The sequence below is a fragment of the Camelus bactrianus genome, chromosome 10 (assembly GCF_048773025.1).
Source record: "Camelus bactrianus isolate YW-2024 breed Bactrian camel chromosome 10, ASM4877302v1, whole genome shotgun sequence".
NCBI lineage: Eukaryota > Metazoa > Chordata > Mammalia > Artiodactyla > Camelidae > Camelus > Camelus bactrianus.
Genome location: NC_133548.1, coordinates 42,444,110 through 42,463,186, shown reverse-complemented (window position 1 = coordinate 42,463,186; position 19,077 = coordinate 42,444,110). Strand labels below are relative to the sequence as shown.

Below are 19,077 nucleotides of genomic sequence, written 5' to 3'. Positions count from 1 at the left end.
GAAAAGACAAAAAACAAACAAAAAACCCACCAAAATAAAATTACTTTGTTCTTACAGGCGAAAATGTGCATCAGAATTTCAAAAGAATATTTTTATTCAATGACTTTTTAAAAATACCAATACTTCCATAAAATAAATCCCAAGTACTACGTTTAAGTTTTTTCCAGTACAGTTTATTCTTCTTAATTTACATTTATTAAGTGTCTTAGAAATATTACACTATAGAGCTCCAAAGAGGCCATTAACTACGAGCTACGAGGGGAACAGTCTCACTTAGTTTGTCAACTTCCTAGATAGCCTGCTTGCCTCCCCACTATACATACTTGTTCTCTGGCGACTGTTAACTGTCTTTAATTGTCTTCAACATGTGGCTGAAGGTTGAATCTACACCTGGCATCAGGCCAAGTCTGTGAATCCATGAATACAGGCCACCAACTGCATTTTGGGTATAACCTGCTAAAGGTTCTTTCTTGACAGTCAATGATGATGAATCTGCAAAGACTGGCTATTCTCATGGGAGAAGAAAATATACCCACCCTTAAGTGGCAACTACAGTTTTCAAACAGAAAAAAATAATCAGCAAAGGAAAAGGATCAATGATAAGGATAGGGAAAATACTCTGAGAATAGAGTAAGTACAATATATACATAATGGAGTAAATAGTGAGGCTCTCCTGAGTCCAAACTCTTAATTTTATTTTTAAAAGTCTGATAAAAACTTACTCAGTTACATTTTATACAGTAATATTTAGTGAGCTTTGTCCAAAAAGGCTATGTTTTAAGTTTATTTGTAAAAATAACAGAGGCTTTATCACTCAGTCTCTGGTCAATAAGAAAGGAAGAAAACCTTGCTAGAAATAACAATAAATAATTTCACACAAAAGGCCAGGTGACATAAGAATAGTATATTAATTAATATATTTTCTTTGTATTTACAATAAATCCATTTGTTAATACTGTGATAGAAAAAATAATCAGTCCACATTATGCAGTAGAAACAGGCTTGGAGGATGATCATACCTCTCACAACAAAAACATACAAGGATTTCTTCCACAGCTAAAGTACTTTTCAACATGACAGTCTTGGGTGAAGGTAAAACTGACAGAGTATTTTATGTCCTAGAATCAAGGAATCAAGGGTATTCCCATTAAGCAAGCAGCAGAAATCTGTTTAGTCTTTCCAGGACTATTTAAATATAGTAGTTACCATATGAGGATTTAATTTTACTTTGAGATATAAAAAGAAAAAACTCTAAATTGGGAAACTGCATTAATCAAAGGCAGCCCCAAACAAAAATGAAGAAATGAAGCAAGGCATTCTTACGTATCATGCATAAAAAGGATAATTACATAATACATACTTTAACAACCAGACTAATAAATAAATGAGGTAAATTTTACAGTCATTGGAATAAACTATATTCAATCACGTAAGTGTTGTACTGTCACTGCTTCTGCTTCAAAATATAAAGTAATAAAATTAATCCAACAGCTAAAAACTGCATACTTTGAATGTTTGCTTTTTTGATCCCCTTTTGAGACAGTAAAGGGGAACTGTGTAACAAAATATTATCTGCATATAAATTATTATCATCAATATGATACAATTATCATGTAATTGCCATTCTGTATATGCACAGTGGAAATACTGTGAAAGCTAGAAAAAAAGATGAAAATAGACTGGTCAGAATTTTAAATTTCAGACTAATCCATGATAATCTAGAACAGAAGACAAAAATAACAATTCACTAAATAGATATAACTTGGTATCTTTTCCAAATTCAGTAGTCTACTAAGATGCAACTTTTAAACAAATCTATTACCTCAAAGGTAAAAAAAGATAATGTAAATCTCTTTTGAGTTTTAGTTTTCAAGTTTATGCTCTGAAAGAAGGCTAACATTAGTCAGAATAGCAGTACTATTTCTTTGCTTTTATATTTTGTATTTGCTTTTTCTATTTTAGTTATTAGTATGGAATAGAGAGAAAAACATTAAATTATCAAGTCAAGGGTAAATATGTATGGCCAGTTCATGAAATATATTAAATTGAGTCAATCAAATGGGTCAAGAATTTCCTACTATGCTGCTACATTTATTATCTATAACTACCCTTAGAATAGTGATTTAGGAGACGACTATCTTAACTACTGACAGCACTTTTCACGGTACACCAATTTCCATTTTTACTTTCTTCTCTTCCTGGCCACTTAAATGCACCGGTTTAACAATCTGATAGGAAATTTTCATTTACAAATTCCTTGTTTCAATTACTGAAGAGATGACTTTAACACATAAACTTGCCAATCCTGAGATGATGATGATGATGATAGGAAAACTAAAATCCTGATGATTATTCACTCAAATTTCTGCTTTAGTTTCTTTTGGAAGATGGCTGGCAGAATAGAAAGAAGAGCCAAAATCATTAGAACAAATACTGAGTTCCAGGAAACAGCTTCCCCTGCTGTTGTAAGCTGGTACAGTGTTGTTCCTGCCTTAATAGCTACAAAAGAGGGTGGTGCAACACCTAAAATAAAAAATAAAAATATATGGTAAAAAAAAAAAATCAATTCTTTTTAAAAATTAAAACTGTGTGTATGAAATTTCTTCTAAGAACATAGTGATTTATATTTTGGAAATTTTTAATTTAACTTAAAGCCCCTCAAGTTTATTTCCAAATAAAGAATTCAATCTTTCATAATCACCTCTTAAGGACAAAAATTTAAAAATGCAAGGAAAGTTTCCAGAAAATAATTTTACAAAACTTATCAACAGCCTTAAAAAAAGAATGAGCTATGATCCAACAATTTCAACTTTAGGAAATACTAAGGTATATGAACAAAGATCTAGTCTCAAGGATGCTCATCAAGCATTATAATAATAACAATCTGAAAACAATCTAAATCTTCAAAAACATGGTTTAGTAAATTGTCATTCACTCATGATAGAATATACTTAAAAATGAAGTGGTAGGAGATATTCAGAAATGGAAAGATACTTAAAGTACATGAGTAAAAAGAGCTGTTTATACAAAAGCAAGGCAAAACAATCACATTTTATTAAAAACCAGAACAAACTGGAACAATTACTTCAGCCAAAGCTGAAGTTAACTTTATCTCTAGGTATTTCATCTGTAAAATAAAGAGATAGGCACAAAAATTCTTTCTAATTCCATAAATGTAACATTATTCTATAAAATCCAAAATTATCCCTGCTACGATTTTTTTCTAGTTTTACTGAGAACCTAAGATTTTTAAGTTTGTCTATGAATTTTTCTAAAAGTAGGAATAAAAAATTAAGTATTAACTTAAAGCTTAAACAAACAATAGGAGGCATCTGTTCATTTTGTTGGTACCTAAACAACTCAACCGAAATTTGAAAGAAAAGCAGAATACTCTTAATAACTATCAGAGGGAGGAGGGTATAGCTCAGTGGTACAGTGCATGGTTAGCATGAATGAGGTCCTGGGTTCAATCTCCAGTACTTCCATTAAAATGAATAAATAAATAAACCTAATTACTCCCCACACCAAAAAAATAAATAAATAAAAAATTTATAAAAACTATCAGAATTCACAAAATATACAAATGAATCTTTATGTCAAAGATTAATTTCAAAATTAAGTGTTAGTTCCTTGAAAGCAAGAACCCTTTGTTGATCCTTACTTCCCCCATACCTTTGGCAATGGCCATAGTAAGTACTATGTCAACAAAAAGAAAAATAGGATCAATTCTACTAAAAATTAAAGTTCAATGTTTCAGTACTTGATTAGAAGACAAAGAAATTATACAAAAAGGGCACCTTCATTTTTTTTTTTTGGTCCACTGAGGGAGAGAAGGGAGCTAAAGTCTTGCTTAATTCTGTATGATTAAAAAATATCCAGCAGAGAGTGCTATTCTTTAAAAGAAGTAACACAAAAATATTTAAATCAACACAGTCCAACAAACATTTCTGAGCACCTATTTCTAAAGGCCAGGCTCTGTGTCCACCAGTTATATATGGTGCTGGCATGTCTGCAAAGAGCACAAAATTTAGCCCAGCCAGACACTGCTAGACATGTACACAATGAGTTCTAACACAGCATGAATCAGAGGCCTTACCTAGAAAAGTGCCAATAAAAAAAACTTTCAATGGCACGTTTATCACAGGAGATGTAATATTAATAAACCAATTAGGCAGAAATGGTGTTATTCTCAAAAATATAATGTAGTTAATGAGATGTTCTCTATGACGCTCAACCTGTCATAAGAAAGAAATAAATTAGGATCAAGGCCAATCTTGAAAATATATTGCTTAATATTAAACACCTTATTTCAAACTGTTATCCCTGATAGCTCAGTTTACCCAACAGAAATGATCAAAAAAGGAGCTTGAAAATGACAATGAACTACTTATCAAATGCTCATTACCATGGCCAAACAACATGAGATGAAATAGCCTAATGTTACACTACTAAAGATGGTTCTACATCAGCCTTGATAATATGGCTCAATGACATTTTAAGCCTAAAAAGACAAAATTAAATTTATAGCTGTATATAAGATAGGTATCAAACGACAAACTTTTTAATGCCTTTAACTTCCTATAATGTAAAGGGCTAGTATAGTACACCAATAAACCTAGCCTCCAATTTAAAAAAAATTCAGATAACCTTTATGTTATTACAATATACTTCACGAGTAAATTCATTCATCATTGATAAATGAGATTTAAACAAGCACATGGAAATATTTAGCTGATTAAATAAAAGCACTGATTGCAGTTTATACTTCCTAGATCTTGCTATATAAATGATTGTGACTTTGCCCGGGTAGGGGTGGGGTATAGCTCAGTGGTAGAGCGTGTTCAATCTCCAGTACCTCCATTAAAAATAAATAAATAAATCTAATCCCCCTTACCCAAAAAACACGTAATGATTACGGATTTTAGGCAAAATGCCCCCCCCTTTTTTTTAGGGGAAGAGGTTACTAGATTTATTTACTTATTTTTTAAGTGGAGGTACTGGGGATTGAACCCAGGACCTTGTGCATGCTAGGCAGGCACTCTACCACTGAGCTATCTCCTCCCCCCAAACGCTTTATTTCTCTTAATTTCCTAATCTGTAAATCAAAGGGGTAAGGTAGGAATTTCTAAAATTCCTGACTTAATAGTCTGTTTTTTCTGAGTCTTTAAAAATATAGGATTATCTTAGCAATACCATGCTAGACTTTTCTCTGCAGTAGTGCTTATATTTATCACCCCTAGTCTTTGCAGAAATCCTGATGGAAGATAACAGTTCTCCCCACTGACAAAATGCATTAAAAGAGTTGGCTGATAAAAGTTTTTCAGAGACCTACTGACAGCAACCTGCATAAACACAACACAGGTGAGGTGTCTAAATATATGGATGCCTTGACATTGCCACTTTGCCCTTTTTGCTCTGGGTGAACTTACTAAGAATGAAGAATTAAAATTACTGTTACAGATACAAAAACTTCATATCTGAAATTACTAACATTCATTATTTGCCTACTGCTTGATTTTATTTTGGTCAAAAGATCATTTTTATTAAAGCCCGGAGTCTGAGTTAATTTATGTAGACATTATATACTGACCTCCCAAGTAGCCAAAGAATTACATCAAATAATTTAAAAATGCATGTTTACCTGCTGTGACCATTTTACTGCTTTCTCTGTTAAGTATTTATATACAACTGGTCTCCCAACTAAATAGGAGAGCATATAGCAGAATGAGGCACCAAGTCCAGAACACTAGAAAATAATAAGAAGTCATAAGTATTTTAAACTTTTCCATCTTATTCACATGGATATATTAACCTAAGGCAAAGTTCAACTAGTTAATTTCTTTTGGGGTATGGGAGAGGATACTCTGCAGTAACATCTCTTGTGAAGAGAACAAGAACCCACCTGATCTAGTCCTTTCTCTGACCAAATTATAGCTGAGACCAGCTAAAACAAATGAGCACTTATGATTAAACTGACTACATCCAAATAGTAAACGTTAGCCTTCAGCCTATGACTAAAACTCAAGAGTCAATATTTTTTCAATTGCCATGCTTAAAAACAACACCCCCAGCCCTCAGACTTAACTGCACGCACCAATATCCTTGGACTATTCAAATTACAAAACATGGAAGCAAAGGCTAAAACAGAGCCTATAAATGCAATTAAGTCTATGATACCCCTGTTCTAGAAAAAAACCAAACTAACTATAACATCTCCTTATGGAGGGACTTAACAGATACTACTTCAACATTAAACACCTCTTACAACTGATAAATGTATGCTTCCAGAGACGAGTGGGACTAGGATGCCAGAGACGAGTGGGACTAGGATGCCATCATCATTCCCATCATTCTATTTAAAGTTATTTTTTTTTAGTTTCCCAGTTGCATTTTATATACTTACCAAACAAACAAGAAATAAGGCTAGTGGAAAGGGATAAAGAAACCCTGAGAGTATACTGAGAAATATAGAGCCCGGAATAGCAAATGTTTGCAAGCTGTTAACTTCTAAGTTAAGGATTAAAACATAATTAAATGAATTTTTAAATGACAAATCCAACAATCCAGGAAAAAGTATCAATACAGAAGTTATCATGTTAATAAGATTATATTCATATTTCAGTATTTAAAAATTAAATAAAATTATACCCAAAGTTTAAAAAATTACATGACTCCTCAGTTGTAATACTTTAAGTTTACCATTTACTAATATTATCATAAATCAACACTAATTAGAGTGTGTTACTAAGAGAAAAACCAAGACAAAATACTCCACGTGTACCAGGATAGAGGGGAATTGGGCATTTTGGGGGGTGAAAAAACAGACTAAAAGGAAAAAGAGGAAAGATCTTCAGTACTCTTTTAAACAATATGCCTCTCTAATGCACTGGATTTTTACTGCGAAATGCTTTCAGGAAACATGATTGTCTGTGGAAATATGGGTATATATCAAGTACAATTAATTACTATTTCTAATTTAACTTTTGGACATTTACCTCAATTAATTACTCATTTTAAAAAAGGCTGGAGGTTACAAAATACAGTAAAAGTTACAAATCTTATTTTTAAAACAGAATTATGCTTTTTTCTACTTCTCTCTAGTTTCTAGTTTTGGCCTGGACCTCTACCTCACCCTAACATGAGTTACTCATAAGTAAGACAGAGTAAATTTCTTCAACATCTCTCCTTTCTACTTTAAAATTTCTATCTTTACCCATCTTCCCTTTTTTCCAGTAGTGCCTACTTTACTCTTGCTTTCATTTCAATCTCCTTCTACCTCCTGGGTTCCTTTATCTTCAACTTCTTGCTCTTTCACAGACCCCTCCTGTAAAAAAATACTCAGATGCCTATAAACTAAAGAAAACCTAGGCTTTTCCTTGAGTAAGGTATCCTATCCAGCTACTGTCTCTCTCTCACCTTCACTTCCTCTGATTCTCTCCTTGTCCCCTGGCAATCGGCTTACCCATCCACCACCACTACTGAAACTTCCTCCTGGCCAGAAGTAATGACTTGAGATTTCTCAGTAACAATTTTTTAGTGACCCTTGCATAGGATCAGACATTGGGGAAAAACTCACCTCCACTGAACTGCCTTTTTCTCTATGTTAGTTTTTTTCTTCTCCTCACTCTCAAATCTGGGATTTCTCTAACATTCTGTTAGCCATTCTTCTCTCACTTCTTTGATAAATTCAGCCATTTCCATGTATATGAAAGTATACATGGCTTCAAGTATATGGCAGATACTAACAACATGCAATAAAATCTGAACTGACAATATTAACCAATGATTTATTTAAAATTAAAAATTTTAAGCCAAATGTATTTTGTACAAATAAACCTATTTCTATACTTTCAATTCACTTTCTACAAGGCAGTTTATTCTTTTAGACTAATTTTCATGTGGATATTAATACAATTAGGCTACAACATTTATTATCCCACAGATGGTCGAGATTCATTTACGCTAACTGCCTGACTGGGCCTATGTGTGGGTATCTCCCTTATCCCTCAGCCATGTATCCTTCCCAAAGCTGGGGGGCAAAATGGGACAGAAAAGATGACCTTCCAAAGTAAATAGAAACTATCTGCCTTTGTTCACAAATGTCCACAAGAACCTTATAAAAACCAAATGACCCCAATTTGTTTCTTATTTGGAGAAAATATTTTATTTTATGGTTAAAGTTTATAATGCAAAATAACCCTACAAGCCTAACACTTTGGTTTTTACAGATAAGTGATGAAATGGAAAGTAGGAAAAGGCAACAGTTATGAATTTCTTAGAACAGTCATTATATCATTAAATTACTTTACAAATAGCTGCCCAAATGAACTATAGAAGGACAGGCACATAATAATCATTCTTCAAATTTTTCCCAAATTTGAATTTTTCTAATAATAAATCAGGAGGATAATGACAAGCTGCCTACATAAAGCACACTACCTAAATATAAATGCAGCCTCACCAAGTTGATAAAGGAGTAATGTTTCTATTAGCAGCAATAACAGCAAAAGCTTTTATAATTGTCCTTGTCACTAAGTTGCTTACACCAGGAATAACTGGTGCAATGTGTTTAAGTACATATTCAAAACATTTGTATAAGGAGGTAAATACAGGAATGTATATATGTTAAATATACAATATCTAATCCAATATAATTTCAAGAAAATAAAACACTGTTGAATTTTATGAGAAAAAATTTTAGTTGAAAAGTCTAACAAACCAAAAGAAATTCAGGAAGAAAAACAGGAAGCAAGTATAGAAATAGTCTGAGAGAATTAACAAAGTGACTAATTTGCCTTTTAAAAATAAAAGCTGCTTTAAAAAGGATAATGATTACCTTCACAATATCAAAAGTTAATGTCTTTCATTAACTGAGATTTGGAAAATATGCTGGACTAAAATAAAAGATACAAAAATCAGAAATTAACATCTATAAATTGCAAGGCTAATTACCAGTTGCATAGGCAGTTTGAAAATATGCAAAAAGCTATTTTCCTGACTAGTTAAAATACAACATATAATTCTATGAAATAAAGATACAACATACTAAAGACTGTAAAAAAAAATTCATATCCTTTACATGACTAATTATCCTCTTAGGATATTTTACAAAGAAAACCATTAAATGGAAGAAAAAATCATAAACAACATAATTCACAACACAACATCTAGAAAAGTAAAATATTAAATAAAAACTGTATCTTCAAACCTCAGGAAATTTTTCTTTAATTATGGTATGGTAACTAGTAATTCAAAACTATTATTTAAATTAAAAGTCTAATTAATAAAATAATCCTAAATAAAATTATTATCTTGAATATTACAAAAGAAAGGAAAATGTTAGGCTAATAACAGAAGAACTGGTAATAAATATTTAGAAATAATAACTGAGTCGAAGAGATAGGATTAAAGTTAGAATTTTTTCATTTTCATTTTTCAGTTATCTTATTTAATGTTACACTGCATTAACAATTCTTGAAAGGAAAAATAGTTATGTACAACTAAGCAGCAGCTCTTTTAAAACTTTTTACTTAAAATCAGAAAATATTTTCAGTTAAAAGGATACAAAATATATGTAGCAAAATAAGCTACAAGTACTTGTACATAAAAGGTGTCCTTATATTTGGATAGAACTTTTCCTAGAGCCTTGGCATCATCCATATCTCTGGGAACCTTCATGTTCACTCTTTCTTCTCTAAAGAAATAAAATTAAAGTGAAAAAAATTTAAAGTAGAAATCTGCCATGATAATTCATATCAAAGTTCAAAACATGAAGTTTTATCCAAAACGATTTGGTGCCTTGATCTGTAATATGTTAGGCATAAATTCACAAAATTTAAGTTCAAAGGTCTATAAATTACTTGTTTTTTAATGCTTTAATATAATTTCATGAGACATGTACTTCATATGAAAATTCAGGGTGACCCAAACTAAAGGTTAAAAAACATTTGGTCAAATACTGGAGAACATTTTGAATTAAGAAATGAACCACTGATGTTAGCATATTTAAAACATACTGAACATCATTTTGGGTAATCCTCATGATAAGCTAAAATCAATAACCGATTACAACTGAAATTAAGTAAAAATTTTAATGAATTTACAGTTTACATCTTTTCTTGACTATCTCAGCTCAAAGTTCAGATAAAAACTTAAATGCTTTTCACTTCTTATTAATTTTACTTTAATTAGTGCCTTGTTTGGAACTGAATGTTCTGTTCATAAAAGCCTCAAATAATCACCTTTGCATTTAACATATATTGTATTCATTTGTTTACATAATAAAAAATGTAACTAATCTTGAAGAACAATGATTAAAAAAAAAGAATATTGTTTAAGTCCTAAAAAAATAGCAGGTAAACAAAACTGGGGTTTCTCATTTAGAAATTAAAAAACTAAAAGAGCTCTTTATATGGGTGTGCATGCATCTCATATACACACAGGTACAGAAAGAAATAAGCAGAATATAGAAGATTTATATAATAGCACATTATTATATGAAGTGTTATCATTCTCAGAGCAGATTGGGGGCAAAACAACCTTAAGCTACACTCTGTTCTTTCCCTCTTTCAGTCAGCTCTTTATTTCCTATTCCTTGATCAAAATGAGACAAGATAAAAAAAAAAAAGAGTGATAAAGGATCTAAAATTCAATCATACTAATACTAACATAATAATAAAACATGCTATCCTCCCAAAGGTATTTACACTGATGTAACAAATCAAAGTATTAAAATAAAAATAAGTTTAACTACAAAATTTCAAGCATAAGGAAGTGTTAATGAAAGAAATTTAGAGGAAGCAGGAATTTTCTGAGACACTGAAATCACATTTCAGTTATCCATTATCACACCAGGCTTGCCTTGGCTGAAAATCTAACTACCTTTTAGTAGTCTCTTATGTAATTATCAAGGGTGTTACTATTGCTGTTAAATAGTCCTGGGATATTTTGCCCTCAAAAAGTATGTTTCAGGTCCATAATCTCTTCCCTAAAATTCAAAAAGCTCTGAAAACCAAAAGTTCTTCGTAATTTGTCAGCAAATATTGACCCACACTCAAAGTTATTTATAGTCTTTTATGATCCAGGTTTCTCTGCATATTAATATATTTGATTATGAGACACTATTCTAGATCCTGCTGGAGGTACTACATAATATACAGTATTTATTCATGTTATCTTTCCAAAATGGAAAACTTCTAAATTCTGAAACACATTTCACCCCAGGGTTTTTGCTAAGGAATTGTGGCTGTATACTAGACAGACAAGTCTTTTACAAGGTACCTTTCACAGTGAAAAGCACCTATTCAAACCATATCATTCCTATAAAACAGGGAGGAGAAAAGACAGAGATATGGTGGGAAAGTAAATGGATGAATAGAAGTGACAAAAGTTAGTTGCAATGAAAAGTAGGAAGGGAGAAAATGGATGGACAAGGGGGGAAGCAGAGAAAAACATCATCAGTATTTTTCAAACTGAAGGTCAGTATCTATCATGGACTGTGAGATCAATTTACTTGCTCACTAACAGCATTAAAAAATAAAATGCAATAAATTTATTAATGCAATTATGTTTTTAAAAATTGTTTGAAAACCATTAGAAAGATGCCATAATTAGAGGAGCAGAGCTAGGAAAATCTTGCATAGAAAATCAAGAGACATATTTGGAAACAAATATTTAAATAAGTGTCAACATGAACTTGCTACAAACCATGAAAGCTGATACACAATCACCATGACAGTTCTGTTGCTTAAAATTAGTTTAACTCTTAATCTACTTGCATTTCTAGAAATGTCTAGACATTTTCCATTTCCTTCAGTATACTTACTCACTAAGCTGAGGGAAATTTTTATATACCAAAAACATAACAAAAGCTGCAGATAAGAAAATGGACACCAATATAAGAAGTGACATTCTTGCTGACCCAGCTTCTGCACAGGCTTTCTCTGAAAGGGAAAAAGAAAAGTTATAATCAAGATAAATATAAAGGAAGACAATATTCTAAGCCAGCAAATAATTTCCTCAAAAGTTTTTCTTCCAAGAAACTTCACACTTTTGCCCCAAACACTGTAACATTAAATTTTAAGTACTACTGTATTTGATGTTTATTAACTGGGCATAGTTCTTTTCAGGGATATATCCATTTTTGAAGCATGAAAAAACAGAACACCAGAATTTGTAGCACTGAAGTGCTGATAAGCTAAAGGGAGGAAAAGAGCATTGCTCTAAATGCTATCACTGACTTTCAATTTTACATATCTATATGGGAGCTGACAGCATAGGCAGAGTGGCCCATTAGGACAAATGAGGTGATCTGGCAATTACTTCAACTGTCAAAAGAACCCAGAGATTCACTAATGCAACTGGTGAATGTTATACTTTCTCTTTACATCAAGGGCTTCAGGATATAGTTGAACTTAAAATGTTTTGGATGGCTCTGTGACTCCAAGAATGGGAGAATATATTTGTGTTTCCTAACAAGGTAATCTTAGCGTTATCTTAAAAATTATATGCAAGATGGAAATACGAAATGGGATCCACGACACCCCAAGCAGAAGAATGAGCAGGGCTGTTTTTACTGGAAGTAGTCAATAGTGAGAAGGCCGAGGCACCTGAAGAGTACTCATTTGGGAGGAGGTAGAAGTGGGTAGCTCAATTTGTATTGCTGCCTACATTTACCATAATCCCATGCATATACAATTCATTTCTTGTTTCTGGATACCACTGAGATTGTCTCAACAACCTCCCTTTTCATCTGTGCTGGTTTAAACTGACTTCTGTTCCTTTCAATTAAAACGTTTTAACTAAATAAAACCTCATGTTATCCCTTGTCTCATTATGGCAGTTTTATATGCATTTCTTCTGAATTAGTAGAATTTTACTAAATTCTGTGTTGAACACAGCAATAGAAACCATCCAATCCCTTGCTACTTAGTGTGTTCTGTGAACTACATGGATAAGTATCACTAGGGAGCTTGTCAGAAATACAGATTCTCAGGCCAACATCCCAGACTTACTAAATTAGAATCTGAATTTTAATAAAACATCCAGGTGATGGCATATTAAAGAAGCAACAATCTGGCCCACGCTACCTATTTTTGGTAAGTATTAGAGGCCCAAACGGACCTGCACTATTTTTTTTAAAAAGTCTTAAGCAACCAAATAGTGTAAAGTATACCTCCAAAGCATTTTAATACCCATTTACAATCAACTCATAATTTCTGCTGAAATGAACTGCTTAGGTTAGTGCTTTAATATATACTAAATATAAATTATTCTTACCTGTTCATTAAAGCAGGCTTTTTAAAAGACAATATTAGGTTTACCGAGTTCTAGTATGTGAATATTAAAGTTAAAAATTTTTACCTTTTCCAATTTTCTGTAATCTAAACATATCACTAATCAGCCTAACCTCCCAACTAGTCTCTATTATTTTAACTTTGTCTCATCTTAATCTCAAAAAAGACTTTACTTCAAAAACTGAGTCACTAATAGAAACTTATTTGCTCATATCACACTTCTAAAATTTACTGCAGGAAAGTATGGGATGATAAAATCATACAAAAGATGCCTTCAATGGAGTAATAAACCAGGCATGCTTGCCTCTTAAATACTCTGGCTCATTAATCCACTGATGTATTTGTATGCATACTTTTTGCAACACAGAGAATTAAACAGAGACTTTAAATATCTGAGGTGAGTCAAATGTGAAAAGGTCTCTGCAAAACCTTATGATAACAAATATGGAAACGTCCATTATATTTCTGCCCTGATTATGGTATCTAACTCAATGCACACTTTGAGGACTCCTAATAAATCATATCCACTCACCCTAAAAAGAGTAATCAGCCAAAAATTACAAACATATCACTGCACTAAAAACAATTCCACCAAAAATGTGGTTTTAGTTTCTAATAGAAATGCTATTTAAATACAGACTGCTTTCAAGGCTAAAATGGTTATTTTCTGACTTCATTAAATAAAAAAGTAGTCTACTAGAAAAGGAATAAGGTTAATGTACAAATACTGAGTTGTGGGGCATAGTTTTCTATGCGGTGACATCAAAGCAAAGACATGTTAACCTAAATAGCTTGTATAGTGGGGTGGGTACAGCTCAGTGGTAAAGTGTGTGCTTAGCATGTACGAGGTCCTGAGTTCAATCCCCAGTACTTTCACTTAAAAAAATTTTTTTAAAATAGTTTGTATAGTTTCTCTGGAGTCCTATTACTTCTTAAAGGTAGGCCACTTTTAAATCTGGAATTAACTTGCCCAGACCTCACTTTTCACTTACTTTCCTGCTAGAATCAGGTCGAGTATAGAAAGGACTGATACCAATAATTTAATATTATGGGCATCTTTTAAATGCTTCAAAACCATTAGTTTTTTTGTTTTGTTTTGTTTTTCATCCTGTAGATATTTGTGGACACAAGAATTACTGCTAAGAATAAATGGCTGAATAAATAAATTTCCCCTCCTTTCTTGGAACACCTCTTTAGAACTTCTATACAAGAAATGCACTCAAATGTAGAGTAGCATAAGACTGACTGTAGGACTATCTGCTGAGCATCTATTATATACAAAATGTTTTGCTCAACCTTTGCTCCTAAGAAGTTGATACCACCATTAGCTAGATTCCCAAGGAATGGTACCAAGAGGCTTTTAGTTTATAGGAAAGTCAGATTTACTGGGCTGGAGGAAGGCAAGATTCACAGAGCAGGCAGGTGGAAATTTAGTTGAAGACTAAAAGATGAGTTTACAGCCTTTTAACCTGTACTGATGCCAACCATGTGTTTAAAGACTTCAACAGGTAACAGTCTTCTTAAACAAGACATTTGGCATGCTAACTCTAAAATTTAACCATTATATTTTTCTTCTGATCATTAATTCACCAGTGCTAAGGGGTCTCAGAGAAGAAAGGTGTCAACAACATTTATCTGGGCTACAGAACACTACCGAGTATTCCTTGAGTACACACCTCTCTAATTGCTACTTGTCTTACAGTTGAATGATGAAATATATAGACATCTGATGAACAAAATTAACCTCCAGGTTTAACTTGATACCTATTTTTTCACTCTCTAAAAGGAAAATGTCTTCAAGCATTGTACTCAAAACACAATGTAAACATAAGAAAACCGCTGATAATGCAATAAAACTAAGTGACAATTTTGAAGCTCTCCATTCTTTCACAAAAACTTGGAAATGGGTGGTGTTGCCTATTATGATTCAACAATTCTTTTAAGAAATCCAGAGTAATTTGCAGAACTCTGAACAGAGATAAAAGTTAAAAACCTTGTTTTACTGATGATTCAACTTAAAATGTGTAGCATACATATTTATAATGTGCCTCTTTCTGGTTGCATTAGACACATGTTATTTAGCATTTAGAGTTACCCACAGCAGTGCTTTATCCATTCATTAACTTCCAAATATTCCCTCATACTAATTCCCATTCTCAATTCTCCCATCACCTGCTTTCTAACCTCCCAGGCCAAAGGTACTGCTAGAGAAAATAAGATCATCATGCGCTCTTGGTCATATGCTTTTCTATCTTCAATTAAGATTATAGTACTCACCAAAAGCAGTAGTTCGTCTTTTCAGGACTTTTATTCTACTTCCCCCTACTCTCAACCAACGACACTGTCTCCACATTTTAGTGAATGTCTCAATCTCTACCTCAAGATCTGTTCACAAAATTCTCTCCCCTTGCCCCATTCCTCTTATCTTTGCATTAAATGTGAGCATGCTTCCTTCCAGATCTTGCTCTCACAACGATCTCTTCTCTCCATTCACCCAGTATCTTCAATTCGTCCCATTAAAAGCACCTTTTCTCTAACTTCTAAGATGTATATATCCATCCTGAAAAATCAAAACTTAACCTTAATGCCTCTGTAGTAGCTCCCTATTTCTCTTATTACTTTCATATCAAAACATTTTGAAAAGCAAAATCTTTGTCTATCTACAAGATCTTAGGAATGACTCCTACTGGTCATCTTATCCACTAGTTCTCAACATTCAGTGTTTTCTAGACCTACATGATCCACCCTGGAGGAAGCAAAAGACCCATCTCTCCTGAGGATGTGGTTAACAAGGATGCTAACAAATTTTTTATGGTCACAAAAATCCATTGTTGGAAGTAAATTTTATTTCAAGAGATTAAATTTTTAAAAATCACATATTAATTATAAAAAATGGTAGTAGTAACGTAAGTATAAAAAGATCAGCCAGGGCAACCAATACAAAAGAAAATAAAACACCTGGTCCAGGCACTCTTGCACACAGATTAGGCCAAGAGCCTCTCAAGTAGTATTATCTCTTGTCTCTCACCAGTTCTCATCATGCAAGAATTAGACTTTCAGTGTTACTGTCTTGCTCAAATCACCACAGTGTTTCTCAGTATATAAGACTCAGATGTCAGACTAGAGTTAAGGCAAGGAATCCACTAAACGTACCAAATATTGCATGTAGGGTGTAAAATATTTCAAGCATGCACACGACAACTTGTCAAAGTTATATAGATGTGTCAGTTAATAAAAATTAAAATTTACTTAAAGTGTCGTGGAATTTACAGAAACACTCTAATACTATGTATTTCTCAAAAGTTATTAATTTTTTTCCTCCAAAACTTTTTCCTTTTGAATGCCAAGTTACCTCCTACAATTAACAAAAACTGTTTTTCATAACTTGGAAAACTGGTTGTTAACTGGTTACTAATGACATCACATCACCAGCTAACTGCCACCAGCAAATAACTTAAAACACTATTATGTAGGGGGTCCACAAAATCTTTTGCCCAAAGAAAGAATTCCTAACACTAAGAGAGAAACAGACAGAAACAGAAAGAGGCAGAGGAAAAGAAAAAGAAAAAACTGAAAATCATTAATGAACAGGATGGATCAAAAAACTTCCCTTGCCTAGGACTTAAAGCCATTTTTACTGACACCATTTTGACCAGAGCCAACATTATTCCCTACTACCACCCAAAAGAAATCCTCTACTCCTGACAAGTTTATCTCGTTATAGACACATACAAGAGGTTCACACTAACCTTCAAGCCTCATGTTTCCCCTACCAGGAATCCCTCTCCGTTCTCTCTACTGATCCAAACCCTACTTCTCTATATGAAGTCATGCCTTCACATCTCTTCCCTCTGTCTTCCTATAGATTTATAGTCCACAGAAGTCACCTGACAGTATCAAAAAAAAAAAAAAATTACTGTGCTGAATGTGCTGTTCTAATGATAAGATAAACAATTGTAAAAGCACTTTGGAGGTTTCAAGGTCTTATTTTCTGAACAGCTTTAGGGTAAAAAAATAATAATAATAATAAAACAACTGACTGCTATCCCAAAGCAAATGACAATCTTTTGTGATGTCCTATCTGGAAAATACTTTTTCAGGAAATCCTTGGATTACTGTCACTCTCAGTTGCAGCATTTTCAAAACAATGTTCCTGTCATTTAGAGTGGATTTATATACTTTGACAACAATTCATTTCTGGGTTTTTGAAGTTATTTAGCTCTACAGTCTATAAGATGGGAAAATATCCAAATATATAAGACTTAAAGACCCAAATTAGACTGGAGACATCTTAAATTTGAAAGTAAAATACATTTTCTGCAAGACACTTAAAATTTTTCGTATGTTTTATATCTGGTTCAAAAAAATTCCAGCTGTACATTAAGCATTATCTCCATATTTAAATATGTTTTTAAGTGTACAATACTTTATCGTTGACTATAGTTACAATGCTGCTAGGCACTCTTAAAAGACCTTGTCTTTACCCATCACTGGTGGTGGAACAAACACATCAGTGTGAGTAAACTGCAGACAATCTAATGGCCATTTGATAGGATCTCTACAAATTGATGGGCTTTAAAAGCATTTGAAGAACTTAATCACTTCAGTCGCTGAAAAGTAATGAAAACTACACTCAAATGGAATCAAAGTATTTAGTTTCTAGGTATACTTTTATTTCTTAAAATAATATTTAAAGCTCTGAGAAATGCCAGGATGGTATAGTGGGGGAAAAAGCTTGAGAATAAGAGATCTTAGCTTTAACAGTAATTGCTAACATTTATTTAGCCTTCACAAAGGCCAAACATAAAATTCTTTACGTGAATTATTTTGTTTAATCCACGCATCAGTTTTAGTAGATACTATTATTATTATCATCATCCCCGCTGTACAGTTCAGACCCTTAGCTTTGGAAGGATAGCAAATCCAAAGTCCAAAGGGGTAAAGCAGGAACTCAAACCCAAGTGTTCTTGCCACCTGGAAGTGGTACCTGGGCATAGATAAATCTTTTCTTTTAGCCACTACTTTACTAATCTGGCTTTGTGACTTCGTCCAAGTTATTTATCCACTCTGGGCCTCAGTTTCCTCATCTTTCAAAATAAAGCAACGAATGTTAACGTTTCTCCCAGTTCTGCCTAGTTTCAAAATTACCAACCATACAATCTCCCTGACAGTCAACAAGCCAGTGTCATTTCTTTTAATTGAATTTAACTAAAAAAAAGCATTTACGAACCTACTAGGTGTGTCCGGCCTTGTGGTGGGCAGCGGCCGGAGCCTAGGTCCCCCACTCTCTCCGCTCCCATCCCTGGGTGCCAACAGGGCCCCGTCCTCCGCAAATCCCGGGGACCCGCTGGGGTCTTTCTCCTCCGAAGCCCCTCCCGGCACACTGCCGCCTCTGGGCCAGCCCCAGCTCTGGTTCTCAGGTCTACTCACCCTTCAGGTGGTCTCCGCTGCCCGGCGCCGAGGGACCCCGCGTCCCCGCTGCCTTCTCCTCCGGAGGGGTCGTATGGAGTGCCTCTGTTTGCGATCTTTCGACGACTCTGCCTTTCGTCATGGCTGCTGCAGGGAAGGTGGAGGAAGCAGGATGGTGCCGAGCCCCCTTAACAACTCCGCCGCAGGCTCCTTACAACACCCAGGGGCCACAGCCACAGCCACAGCCACAGCCACAGCCGCAGGCACTTCCGGGGCGACCACCTAACCTGAGACGACCTTAGCTCCGCGAGCACAGCGAGCAGCGACGCCGAGCTGAGACCCGCAGCGCCTACTCGCCCTAGGCCCCGCCCCA

The 19,077-nt window shown here is 33.8% G+C and overlaps 1 protein-coding gene across 3 annotated transcripts; it reads right to left on the bottom strand.

The window, feature by feature from the left end:
* Positions 1-673: 673 nt before the first annotated feature.
* Positions 674-19,070, bottom strand: TMEM41B (transmembrane protein 41B). 3 transcript variants are annotated; one of them, XM_010964886.3, is made up of 8 exons: positions 18,726-18,855; positions 17,045-17,182; positions 11,825-11,942; positions 9,566-9,694; positions 6,404-6,497; positions 5,642-5,746; positions 4,097-4,235; positions 674-2,523 (listed from the first exon to the last, which is right to left on the bottom strand). In XM_010964886.3, the coding sequence occupies exons 2-8, from the start codon at positions 17,055-17,057 to the stop codon at positions 2,354-2,356; spliced, it is 768 nt and encodes a 255-aa protein (XP_010963188.1). In that variant the 5' UTR covers positions 17,058-17,182; positions 18,726-18,855; the 3' UTR covers positions 674-2,353. The 3 variants fall into 3 exon arrangements, 2 of the variants coding, with proteins under 2 accessions (XP_010963188.1, XP_010963187.1); XM_010964885.3 differs by lacking the exon at positions 17,045-17,182 and having other exon boundaries at positions 18,726-19,062; XR_012509681.1 differs by lacking the exons at positions 674-2,523; positions 6,404-6,497; positions 17,045-17,182 and having other exon boundaries at positions 4,097-5,746; positions 8,837-9,694; positions 18,726-19,070.
* Between the last annotated feature and the right edge of the window lie 7 nt (positions 19,071-19,077).

Coding starts and splice junctions, on each gene's coding strand:
- TMEM41B (XM_010964885.3), bottom strand. CDS start 18,846: ATGACGAAAGGCAGAGTCGTCGAAAGATCGCAAACAGAGGCACTCCAT. Junction 4,236..5,641: donor CAGTAAAATGGTCACAGCAG/GTAAACATGCAT, acceptor TTCTTATGACAG/GTTGAGCGTCATAGAGAACA. Junction 2,524..4,096: donor TTTTATTGGCACTTTTCTAG/GTAAGGCCTCTG, acceptor TTTTTATTTTAG/GTGTTGCACCACCCTCTTTT.